We start from the raw sequence: 12,975 nt of genomic DNA on the forward strand, positions 1-12,975 counted from the left end.
TCAAGCATGTCCCAAATCGGACAACATTGCATCCCACTCCCTAGCGGATTATGCCTTCTCTCACAAAGTCCAACCTATGTGGACAAGTACTAGCTCCCAGCTGATATTGTTTCTCTTTGGATTGAAACCACCAAAATTAGTTCTTTTTTTTATATTTTTTATATTTTTCTTTTGTGTATAAAAAAACAAAAAGCAAAAGAACAAAAAAACAAACAAACTAGTTACTCTTTATTAATAATAATAAAAAAAATTTCTTTTGTGTACCAAAAAACAAAAAAACTAATTACTCTTTCATAACAACATAACAGTTAAAAATAAATTAATAAAAAAATATTAATAGTGATAATTATATTACTAGGCTCACAACCGTTCATATGTAAATTACTTTCTATCTTTATTAATTAATAACTATTTTTTAAAACCGAGCCCATAGCTCAGCCGGTCATCTTTGTTCCCTGAAGTTTCATGCGATCTAGGAGGTTAGCACGTCAATCTGTTTATTAAAGACATTCTCAAAAACTTGGAAAATAATGAACCCCGAATAAGGAAAATTAAAAGAAAAAAAATTAAAGACAACACTGCGAATCATCAGAGATATTCATGAGGGCGAGAAAAATAAAAGGAATATTTTCCCTGATGTGGAAAACTAAAAGGAACTTTTTTTTTTAATTAGTCAGGATCGGTTTTATAACTGTAGATGACGAAACCACCATTGAGGACCGGGCATATGATTTGATATCCATGAGGGCGAGAAAGTAATTTCATCAGAAACATTCTCTAAATAAACTCTACTTGGGAATAAAATAAACAATTACAATTAGACTCTTCACAAGTTTGCAGTCTGTGATGGATCAGTTTATAAAGGAATCACAGTTATATTCACCAATTATTGTTTATGAATTGACGTAATCAATAGTATCCGGTGAAAAATTAAAGGTTGGGAAGCTGTTTTTTCTTCTTCTATTCATAAGCAGTAATTGGTGGTGTTTGAAGATAAATCTAAGAGAAGGAATTCATGTGTGGTGTTCTTGGAGATTTGGATTAGCGAGCTAAGGTACAAATCCCCTAATTGATATTGTTATCAATATAATTGCATGTTTAGTTTTGGTTAAAATTTAAAACTTGAATTAACCTAATTGGGTCTTGGTTAATTGCATGTTGTTATTTGACCTAATTCCTAACACCAAATTAGTTAAGTTGAGATATTATTACTAATTTAAAAACATCCTGATTATCGATTCGTTTTTTTTTCTAGCAAAAAAAAATGTTCGATTTTTTGTTTTCTTTTTCTCCCTGTATTGTGTTTCTAGACATTAGATTTATTGGTAAAGATGGTAGAGGTGAGTTTCTTGTCTAACCACCAGTTTAATCTCAGTTCTTAGGTGGTTTGATTTTTGGGTGTTGTCCTGTTTTGTTCAAACAAATGCTTGTTTTCCCCTGGTTTATGTTGCAAAGATCCATCTTAGTATTTTTCTTTAACGATGGTTTCTATTTTTTGTTGCAAAGGCTTGACTTAATCATGTTTGAGATTCATCATATTCCAAGGAGCTTCGTGAGTTGTGCTTATATACAAAGAAGTTAGACTGTTGTTTTCGAATGTCCTGCGTCATTGTCTTTTAGTACAACTTTGGTCATTTTCTAAAATGTTCGGGATAAGTGGATTTAGCTTATCGACAGATCACAGTACATTGAATCATTGTTTTGTATAAATACAACAGTTGCCAACACTCCTTGTCAATTCTTTATTATTCTTAGATATCACAATAGCTTTGTAGTGTTATTTATATGCGGTAGTGTATTTTTTTTCCCAGTACTAACTGCATATATATAGTTTTATTCTTGAATTCAGGATGGACAAAAGTTGGATGGCAGAGCGTAAAAGATCAAGTCCTACGTATGCGTCAGGCATCAATTCATTTCTCGACGTGGCACGAGATCACCTTGCCAGCAAACTAGCAGACAAGTGTCGCTTTCCATGCAAAAAATGTATAAATGCAAGACCGCATGTCCCGTTAGAAGATGTTGTCGTGCATTTGGCTCGATACGACATTGCATCTAGTTACAGAATATGGGTACATCATGGAGAAGTAGCCATGCCTCTGCAAAACCAGTTTGTATCTAGTCTTCATGATGATATGGAAACCAATGAAGGATCTGATAATGAAGACATAAACGAGGCAACTATTGAAATACTGAATGACATCCGCTTACCAAATACATTTGATAGTCAAGGAGCCTTTGCTGGTGGAGAAACGTAAGGTAATCTGGGTGAATCAAATTATGAAAATTTCTCTAAATTGTTAGATGAAGCTGAGCACGAGTTGTATCCTGGTTGTAAATATTTTTCGGCGTTGACTTTTCTCGTAGAGTTGATGCATATTAAGGTACTCGACCAGATGAGAAATAAAGCATTTGAAATGCAAATGGAGTTGCTCAAAGAAGCTTTTCCAAAGGAGAATAAAATTCCATCTTCATATTATGAAGCTAAGAAACTGTTGGGTGGCTTAGGAATGGGTTATGAAGCAATTCATGCATGTCAGTACGACTGTGCTTTGTTTTTGAAAGAGCATAAAGATAGGGAGGACTGTCCAGTATGTAATGCTCCTGGGTACAAAAACGATGACGAGAAGGGTACAAAGATCCCACACAAGGTACTGCGATATTTTCCCTTAAAGCCTAGACTTATGAGGTTGTTTTCTAGTAGACACACAGCTGCTGACATGAGGTGGCATGAAGACCAACGCGATAAAACTACACCGGATTTTTTAAGACATCCAGCTGATGCGGAAGCGTGGAAGGTTTTGATAAGCGATTTCCATGGTTTGCTAAGGACCCGCGCAATGTTAGGTTGGGACTTGCTACTGATGGTTTCAATCCCTTTGAAAATATGAGCAATGCACATAGGACGTGGCCAGTGGTAATTGTACCGTACAACTTACCTCCCTGGAAGTGTATGAAAGAGCCATTTTTATTGATGACGTTGCTTATTCCTGACCCACACGAACCTGGTAAAGATATTGATGTATATCTGCAGCCTTTGATAGATGATTTAAATGAGTTGTGGGAAGAAGGTGTTGAAGTATATGATGCCTCAGAAAAAAATAAATTCCGTATGCATGCTGCCTTATTGTGGACCATAAACGACTTCCCAGCTTATGCCAAAATGTCAGGGTGGAGTACACATGGATATTTAGCTTGCCCAATATGCAACGAAGATGCACCATCAATCAAACTAAGGAGCAAGATAGGTTATGTTCGTCATCGTCGATACTTGCCTCCTGGTCATAGTTGGAGAGACTCGAAATGTCATGATGGGACACGCGAACATAAGGGTCCTCCGAAAGAGCTTACGGGTGATGGACTTTTAGCTCAAATGGAACATATTGTGTTCTGTAATCCAGGTAAGAACCCGAATAAACAAAGCAAGAAAAGAAAATGTAGTAATGAAGAGCGAAACTGGACAAAGAAGAGTATATTTTACGAGCTTCCGTATTGGCAAAGTCATAAAATTAAACATAAGATCGACGTTATGCATACAGAAAAGAATATTTGTGACAACATTGTCGGAACTCTGTTGAATCTCGACAAGAAAAATAAAGATACCGAGAAGGCTCGTTTGGATCTTGCAGACATGAGGATTAGGAAAGAACTGCATCTTAAACCTAGAAGGGATAAATTTATAAAGCCTCCTGCATGTTATGTTATAAAGCCGGAGGATAGAAAAAAGTTCTGTCAGTTCCTAAAGTCAGTGAAGTTCCCTGATGGATATGCATCTAACATCTCCAGAAATTCTCATGTCAATGACGGAAAAGTATCCGTACTTAAAAGTCATGATTGTCATGTTTTGCTACAGAGACTTCTCCCTGTTGCAATTCGTCCTTATTTGCGCAGAGATGTATGTGCCCCCTTAATTGAGCTGTGCAATTTCTTTCACGATTTATGTGCAAAGACTTTGAGTGTTAGTCACTTAGATGAGTTGGAGAAGAGAATTCCTTTGATTCTCTGTAAGCTGGAAAGAATATTTCACCCAGATTTTTTCGATGTTATGGTTCATCTGGCTGTTCATTTGCCGCGTGAGGCGAAACTTGTTGGACCAGTTGGCTACAGTTGGATATATCCTATCGAAAGGTATATGAACTAGTTTGGATTTTCATATTTTCATACAGTTATGAACTAAACACTAATACTCGTGTTATTTTCCATTATTCTGACAGGTTTTTTGGAACACTCAAGCGTTACGTGAAAAACAGAGCTCGACCAGAGGGTTCTATTGTTGAGGCCTATATTCTTAAAGAATGCTTGAAATTTTGCTCTATGTACTTTCGTGGTACTGAAACCAAATTTACTCAACGCGAACAAAATGACGATAAATCAAGGGATCCCCGTTACCAGAAGGGAAAGATATCTGTTTTTGCTCAGAGTGCCCGTCCTGTTGATGCAAAAATTGTACGTCCACTGTCAGTCGCTGAAAGGGAGAAAATTAATTGGTTTGTTTTCACTAATTGTGAAGAAGTCAAACCTTACTTGGAGTAAGTACTTTTTTTAAATTTATCTCAGTTTTTTTCTTCAGTGGTAGGCTACCTGCATCTAGAATTCATCTCTATTTACGTTTAGAGTTATTAGAAAGATTTCATAGGATTCTTGATAATGTCACAACTGAGATATATCCACCATAGATACATCCATACAACCTTATTGAATTCGTATGACACCAATACCACCAGTACAATCTAAATTGATTTTTTTTTGGAAAAGAAGATAAAAAAAGAGGATTTGGTTGTGAATGTAGGAAACATTTAAACGAGTTGACAAAGGAAAGTAATGTCAATATATCACAGAGGCAAAGAACATTGTTTTCAGAATGGTTTAGAAAACATGTGAGTACAAATTTCTGAGCTACTACTACTGATATAGTTTCTCACGGTTAATATCCTATTTCGTAATTTTGTATATAATAGTGTTTTCGATTTTTTGTTTTGAAGATACAAGATCTGCACAACGAAAAAGAAGTCATCGAGGAATTGAAAACTTTAGCCTGGGGAGTTTATGTCCGAGTAAACTTGTACCCAGTGTGTAATGTTATTGGGGTTAAATACCATACTACAGATCGTGAAGCTCGCAGGAAAACTCAGAATAGTAGATTGTTAGTTGATGGGAAACATGGTGGAAATACAACTGAATTCTATGGCACTTTGCGTGAGGTTATTGAGTTAGAATATCAGCATGGATATCGAATAGTGTTGTTTAAGTGTGACTGGTTTGACGTAAGCCCGAATAGAAATAAAATTCAAAAGGATTACGATTTAACAAGTGTAAATGTGAGCAACTTGTGGTATGAGGATGATCCGTACGTTCTTGCATCACAAGCACAACAGGTATTTTGTGTTGATGATCATAAAAATGGTGCAAACTGGAAAGTTGTTCATAAGATGGAACATAGACACTTGTAGGATGTTCCGGAGGTGGATGATCTGGGCGCGACTGTTGACGAGGCTTATCAGCAAGGTGGGGATTTTCCAGTATTATCTACGTGTGAGGGAGTGGCTGATGAGGGAGGGGCTGATGTTGAAGAAAATGAACTTGATAGAGATGACGTCCAACCAAACATGGTACAAGTGAATATTAACGATCCCAATGATGATTTGTTTGAAACAGAAGACGAAGATGATGAGACATTGAATGAATACAATAATGAAATTTTGGATGCCGACGAGATAGTGGGGAATGGTGAAGATAGTGATATAGAGTGATCACAGTGTTCTTGGCATTTGAGTTTTTTTTAAGCAGGTGGTTTTTATTTTACTACATTTAATGATAGGTCTACTGTTTTCATTTTGACACTTTATCAGTTAGTCTTGAACGCCGGTGGTTTTTGTTTTACTAAATTTAATGATAGGTCCAGGTGGATAGGTCTACTGTCCCGTTTGCCCAATCTGAAGAATGCCATACCAGTCCAAGTCCTTCCCATCGTTTATTTTAAAATCACCAGAACAGTGTACCGCAAAAACTTTAAAATCTTATTGTTAGTAGTGTGACCCATTTTAAGTTTTATAATCAACAAAAAAATTTTACACGATATTCTCTCCGAAAATAAAAGAGAGAAATTTGAAAGATATTTTATCTCGCTTTTAAAAGAGAGATTCCGTCCACTTTCCATACATGTCGCTCCATTATTTATTTGGAGATAAATTTGTTCCTAAAAATACACGGAAAAAACTCACCTAATTTATTATGAGATAAATTTGTTTCTCAAAATACAAGGAAAAAACTCACCTAATTTATTAGGAGATAAATTTGTTCCTCAAAATACACAGAAACAACTCAGTATTAGTTGACATATACTATTCTAAAACTCAGGAAATATAAAAATCCTAATAAGAAGATATGTTTGCAAGTTGCAACAAGAGAGAAAATACAGATAAGAGGAACAAAAATGAAGAAAGATTTGGGAGGAAATTCCCGCTTTTATATGGTGTTTCAATTTTTAAGTTCCCTCCAAATTCATGATCTATCGCCTTATATAAAGTATAAGAAATCTCCAAAATCTCTACACAATTTTTTTCTCCATTGTTTCTCAAGTTTTGAAGTTCAACCTTTTACTGCTCAAGTAATAAATAATTAGATGCTAATAAATAGATGTGCATCTAAAACTACCCATCAACCCATCAAGATCCTAATAATTAGATACTAATAATTGAGCAGTAAAAGATCCTAATAATTAGATACTCAAAATTCTACAGGGTATTAGACTTGAGAAACAAGAAGTGGTTGCAGACAAGTCTCTTGAGACATGCTTTAAGAGTTTGAACACTGAAGAGATCTTAGTGAACAACAAGAGCACCACCAGAGATTAAGTTATATGCTATAATACTTGATATAGTAAAATAGACATCAATTTTTGATCTTTCATAGATTATAATACCGATTATATTATTTGATTTATAATTTTTCTTGTGATAGTTTTCGGTTTACATAGCCTGTGCTTGAATGCTTTTATATTATTGTTATGTATGTTTATGGGATGTTTGATTTCGGTTTTACTACCTTAATATTCGATCTCATAATGTTGTGAACCCTTGTGGTTTGGGTGACTTTTTGATTTAGCAGGATTAAGTTCTAGACCATGTTGGTAGGCTTTATCAAAGAATAATGAGGGGTTCTGGTAGAAACAATATGTGAAAAAGTCACAATATGTTAAATCGGTTTTGCTTTAGCATAAAAGCATATGTGTTTCGACGGTTTTCAACTTTTGTTTGCAATTGTTAAAATCGATTTTCAACCTTTCTCTGATAAAGGTTGGTTGTTTTTATTCTTTTATTTTTGCATAAGGATGACAACATGATGATATTTCGATATCAATTCCCACTGGACGAAGATGCAATCATATTGGAGAAGTGGATGCGAAATTTGAGGTAACAATCTTGTTAGTTAATTGTTTTCCTGTTTAAGAAAAGCCTGAGTTTATTTCTTATATATTTATTGCTTTTGCTTAACAAAATTTCAGTACAGTTGATGTTTATTCCATTATGTGTTTTTGGATGTATGTGTGATTCAATTGGTTCCGGTTAAGAAAAACTATTGTTATCTTGCTATATTGTGCAGTATCAATTGTTTTGGCTTACAAAATTTCGGTGCAATTGGCGGTGCTTTAATGTCTATGTTGTTTCAATTGCTTCTGGTTGAAGTGAATAATTATGCAAGTTGATTTATTTTGGTTTGTATGAATATTTATGGCTTAATGAAATAAAAGGTTTACGTGATGAGTTGTTTAGTCCAACTCGATTCCGGATAAGAGAAACTAAATTAATTCTGATCTTAGTTAGACTTATCAAAGTGAGTTTTCAGTTATTCAAGTCTAATCGAATGCCTTAACAAGAAATGCTAGTTAACTAACCTAGTACTTGTCTTGTTTAAAATAGAGTTATCTTTATTTTGGTATTATCGAATTAAGCGATTGTTTTTGTACAATCTGTTTAGCAAAGGGACTAAGGTGCTTAGTTGATTTTTGGTTTGCTAAACTAAAATGGAAAAATTGTTTCAGACAATAGTTTCCTTGGTAACATATCAAAATAAAATTACTTGTAGTTTCGGTTTTTGATATTGGTTATCAGAACATGGTGTGTGGAACCCTCGTGCCTAACTCTACAGATTGCAAGTCTATTTTGAGATTTTTAAGATTCTTTTCGTGTTGTCCTTTATTTTTTCGTTTCTTTGTCATTTTGTGACAGAAATGGGGAGAAATATATGGAGTAAATAAGTGATACTGGAATTGATTTTATATTGATTGGTATCCTTAAGGAAAAGCACATTGGTGCTTAAACGTTTTATCTAAACGAAATAGTGAAAGAACAGACTAAGGGGGAGTAACATATCATATGAATTGGTATAACAAAGCTAATACTCTTTCTCTTTGTTATTATAATTATAAAGTCAACATCGACATTTTCAAGGATTGAATGCATGCAGTTTACTGTGCTGTTGAATTCGGGAATCAAGCGTATGGATAATGAATTCTTTTAATTTGTTTATCCATATGATGTAAGAGTTTTGTCACTAAAATTAACAAAGGGGGAGATTGTTAGAGCACAACTCGGTTGAACCCACCAAGCGTTGGTATGTCAAGTTTTGTTGTCATATTTTAGTGAATCAAAACTCAAGTTAAGAGTCACTTGATTATGTACTAGAGTCAAATTCGTATAGGTTAGCTTGAAAGTATTAGGATAATGAGACTTTACAAGTATTGCGAAGACTTGAAGATGTGAAGAAGCAAGGAGATACAACGACAACAATCATCCTTCCACTTGAGGTTAGTGATATTTGACTTAAACTGTTTCATTCCCTAACATATCTTTCAAGTTGTGGATATTGAAAACATAACTGCGAAGCATATTTGAACTCTAGATAGACATAGTGTAAAGGAATACAATACAAGGTTTATTTCTTAACTATTAAACTTTGTAGATAAGATATCTCCATAATCATTTGAATGATATTGTGATTATGTATGGGTATGAGGTGAGGATTTCATCCTAGGAAACAATGTTTTACATGTGTTCTAAGGAAATAAGTTCATAAACTTGTTTGTGAATCGAAAAGGAAATCGCCAGGCGTTATTGGTTTTGTTATTCATTGCATATCTTATCAACAACCAATATGTGTGATTGAGTATAACCGTTGACGACTTGTTTGTTTTCTTGGTAAAACGATTCACAAAGGCCTGACTTATGTATTGACATGACTTTTATTAGTGAAACCGATCTTAAGTAATCACCTGAGATGGTATGATCGGGTTCGTAATTTTATGTCTGACCAAATATGGGAAAGGGGAACCGGTCCTAGTAAGAGGTGCAGTATATCACAAAGGCGAACCGATCCTTGTATGAGGTGCAACAGGTTTATAGCAGAAATGAGAACGGATCCTACGGACATGTGCAACACGTTTTTAGGCAAAGGGGAACCGATCTTATGGACATGTGCAACACATATAAGTTAGATACCATATATGTGTGGGGAACCGATCCTAGTACCTAGTCAACCGAATTTTTGAAAGCTAGTGTGACTATGCACAATAATCACATGGAAGGTAGAATACGAAACTTGTTTTAGTAGAACCGTTAAACCCATGATTTGTGATTGAATGTTATTTGATCAATCAGATAGTTCTTGAAAGTCAGATGAACCAATTCTAAACTTGTTTTGAAGTTTTGCAAATCGGTTTTAAGGTTGTAAGTGTGAAAGAGAACTTACAAAGTAAGGATGTCGACATACTTTGAACACGTGTTGTGAATGTTTATTATTTGGTTGTTCAAAGTTATTTCTTAATAGTTACAGGAATAGAATCCCAGGATCAAAACACAAATAAGTTAAGAATCTTTTAATTAAGGTTATTAATATAATTTTTAGGAAAATAAGAATTAGTAATGTGCATTTACTAATTAGAGATTTTCTGAAAGATTTCGATCATTATTTTTGGACAGAGCATTTCCAGGAATTATGGAAACCGAATTTGTGCCTTAATGAATATCTTAAGAATATTTTCGGTTTTGGAAATTACTTGGTGCCCAAACTTCTTTGTCTATAAATACTTGAAGTTTTCCTTTCTAGCAAACTAATCCTTCATAACAACAAACTTCCTCTTGTTGTGTTGTTACTGGTGTAGCCGCCTATCTGGAGAGGAGAGTAACCTAATTAGGCGAAATCTCTTACGGACGCTCAGTTTAAAGTATTCTTTGGGATTGAGAATCTCTACGAGTACCATTGGTGGGAAACTAGATAATTTCGGTTTATCTTTTGTTTTCATTGATTTGATTGACTGACGGTGGTTGAACTTTGGTTGCACCTAGTTTGTTTATGCTTGAGAATCTTCTCTTCTGATATAAGATTCACTCAAACTAGTTCAGAGTTTTGACATGGATCTTTAGACTGTTGTTAGTTCTAAATACGCTCTTTTGATAATCCATTGTTAAAAGAATCCGTTTTGTGCGTGATTGATCACAAGAGATTATGTGCAGGTGTTTATTGAAGTCTTAAGAAGATTTGAAGACGAATAAGATATTGAAGATTTCTGATTTGTGGGTTCACAATCTTTGGTGTGCACAATACTTGTTTAGGTAAAAAGAGGATCCAATTAATAATCGGTTTTATCTTTGTGATAGAATTGGATTGATTTATTGAGTAGATCAGCATCAACACAATTCTTTGGATTAAGAGTGTTGTTGGTTTAATCTTAAACGATTACTTCGTTAATTGAACATAAGATAGATCTAAGGACCTGAAGAAGGAGTTTATCTTACCATAAACAGAAGCGCCTTTGTCCTACTCATATCACTTGGTTGAAGAGAGTTAATACCAACATATTTGTTGTTCCTTTACTATTTGGAATACGAACCAAAGGAATTTTTCCAAGTATGTGACTTATTTATAAGTTGGAGGTGTGGGAATACAGACGGAACTAGGTGAACTATAGGTTTAGTTGCTTGGTCTCAACTATAGGAAGTTAGGTGTAATTTTGTGTAGCGGCGTAATCCTGAGAGTATTCAATTTTGGACAAGGTCCCGGGGTCTTTCTGCATTTGCGATTTCCTCGTTAAGAAAATCTTGCTGTGTCATTTACTTTATATTTCCGCATTATAATTTTTTTATTATAATTAAAGTAAATCATACAAACGTTATTTCCTATTTACTTGATAAGTGAATCCTATTGTGTTTGGTTAAGTCTGAACCTTTTTAACAAGTAACATACTTCGTTGTTGTATTCTCTCGATCTCGTATCCATAGACGATCACACGAAATGTGAATTGATTAGTTGCATTGTCTCGACTCAGTCCATAGACAATCACTTTCGGGGAAAAGACTTATAGGTAGGAAAACTTTTAGCTTGATGTATATTTGGGTACCCTTTCCTTTTCACAACACCATCATGATCATTACCTCTTCTTCCGGATGGATTTGATTGGTCTTCATCTGGAGGTTCAGCTGAATCACTTGGTTCCGTTGGTAGTTGAGAATCATTCAGTTCACGGATCTTGAGCATTCTTGGCTCAACGAATGCCCCTCGATGTGTTGCAGTCAAGAGTTTGTCACCAACACGAGGAGGTCTTGAAGGAGGAGTAACACTTTTATTCTTTCCCTTTTGCACGCTAAACAAGAACAATTAAAAAAAATCAACTAGTCGTCAGGGTCGAAAACAATAACCAATGTCAACTAAATAATAGTCGGCAGGGTCGATAACTATAATCTATGTCGTCTAATAAATAGTCGGCAGGGTCTTATTCAACTACCGTGCCATCTTATAACAACTCTGAATACAAGAAATACATGCGATTTTCCATACGATTAGTCGGCAAGGTCAGGGTGGTATTCAAATACCATGCCTATCTAATAACTTATGGCACCAGGAAACACCAACATTTTTCAAAGCGGACCGTCGGCAGGGTAAAAATTTAAAATCCAACGACTGTAAGAAACATATTTTACCGGCATGGTATTGGATTCAATACCTTGACGATCCTGTAAAATCAGTTACAAATATTAACAGCCGACATGATATTAAACCTAAAATCTTGTCGAGTAACCCTAAATATGAAAAGTCGGCAGAGTCGTGAATCAGAGACCGCCGGCTAAGTAACTACAGATTTACAAATTTGATTTTTCAGACCTAATTTGACATGAAAACATAAAATTGAAGTACTGGAGTGAGTTTTAGTAGGCCCTTACTTTCTCAATCGCGCAATTTCTTCGGTTTCAGCAGCGTTGATTTTTTCTTCTTCAACGATTTTTTTACTCCGTTTCCGTTGAACTAAATTTGAAATTTTAGGGTTATATATTTGTTTGTTTCATACAACTAGCCTTCAGACGCTCCATGTTTGAAGATTAACCGACGATGGAATTCTCGAATCGAAGAATTAATCGACGAGTTTTCAATTGGTTTTTGATGAAGGTGGACCAATTTCAGCCGGTATGGTGGAGGAGAATAAGATGAGAAGATGAAATGAAAATGAAATGAAAGGAATTAGGTTTAGTTCTAATTATATCGCATATGAGTATTTATAACTTTGTCCATTTTAACACCCCCTAGCCCTTCAAATAAGTCCCTTTAAAATTGGATATACCCCAATTAATCTGGGTATACCCAACCCGGCCACGATTTTTTCCCCCAGTTATAAATCAAAGAATAATGAACCATCAAAACTCTGGAAACAAGAGATTTCATTAAACTGATAGTTTAGTAATGCTAGCTTTAAAAAAATTGGGATTTTTTAAATTTCGTTAACCATCAAAAAATTGTTCTCCATATATAGTCCATAGTATTTGCTAAACTACAAAATTATTATACATCATCGAGTTTAATTATTTGTTATTTTTGAAATACTTTGAAACATGTGTAGTATTTTGATGATGTTTTTTCAACAAATGACAAGAGGACAATGTTTAAAAAATTGGGCGCTTCAGCCACTATTTTCCAAAAAAATTTACG

The 12,975-nt window shown here is 34.7% G+C and overlaps 1 protein-coding gene across 1 annotated transcript; it reads left to right on the top strand.

Moving 5' to 3' along the window:
• The first annotated feature begins 2,423 nt into the window (after positions 1-2,423).
• LOC113346086 lies at positions 2,424-4,676 on the top strand. The gene is made up of 4 exons (XM_026589675.1): positions 2,424-2,651; positions 2,831-4,128; positions 4,215-4,487; positions 4,571-4,676. Exons 1-4 carry the CDS (start codon positions 2,424-2,426, stop codon positions 4,674-4,676), a joined length of 1,905 nt encoding a protein of 634 aa, XP_026445460.1.
• The last annotated feature ends 8,299 nt before the right edge of the window (positions 4,677-12,975 follow it).

Source organism: Papaver somniferum, unplaced genomic scaffold (genome assembly GCF_003573695.1).
Source record: "Papaver somniferum cultivar HN1 unplaced genomic scaffold, ASM357369v1 unplaced-scaffold_92, whole genome shotgun sequence".
Lineage (NCBI taxonomy): Eukaryota > Viridiplantae > Streptophyta > Magnoliopsida > Ranunculales > Papaveraceae > Papaver > Papaver somniferum.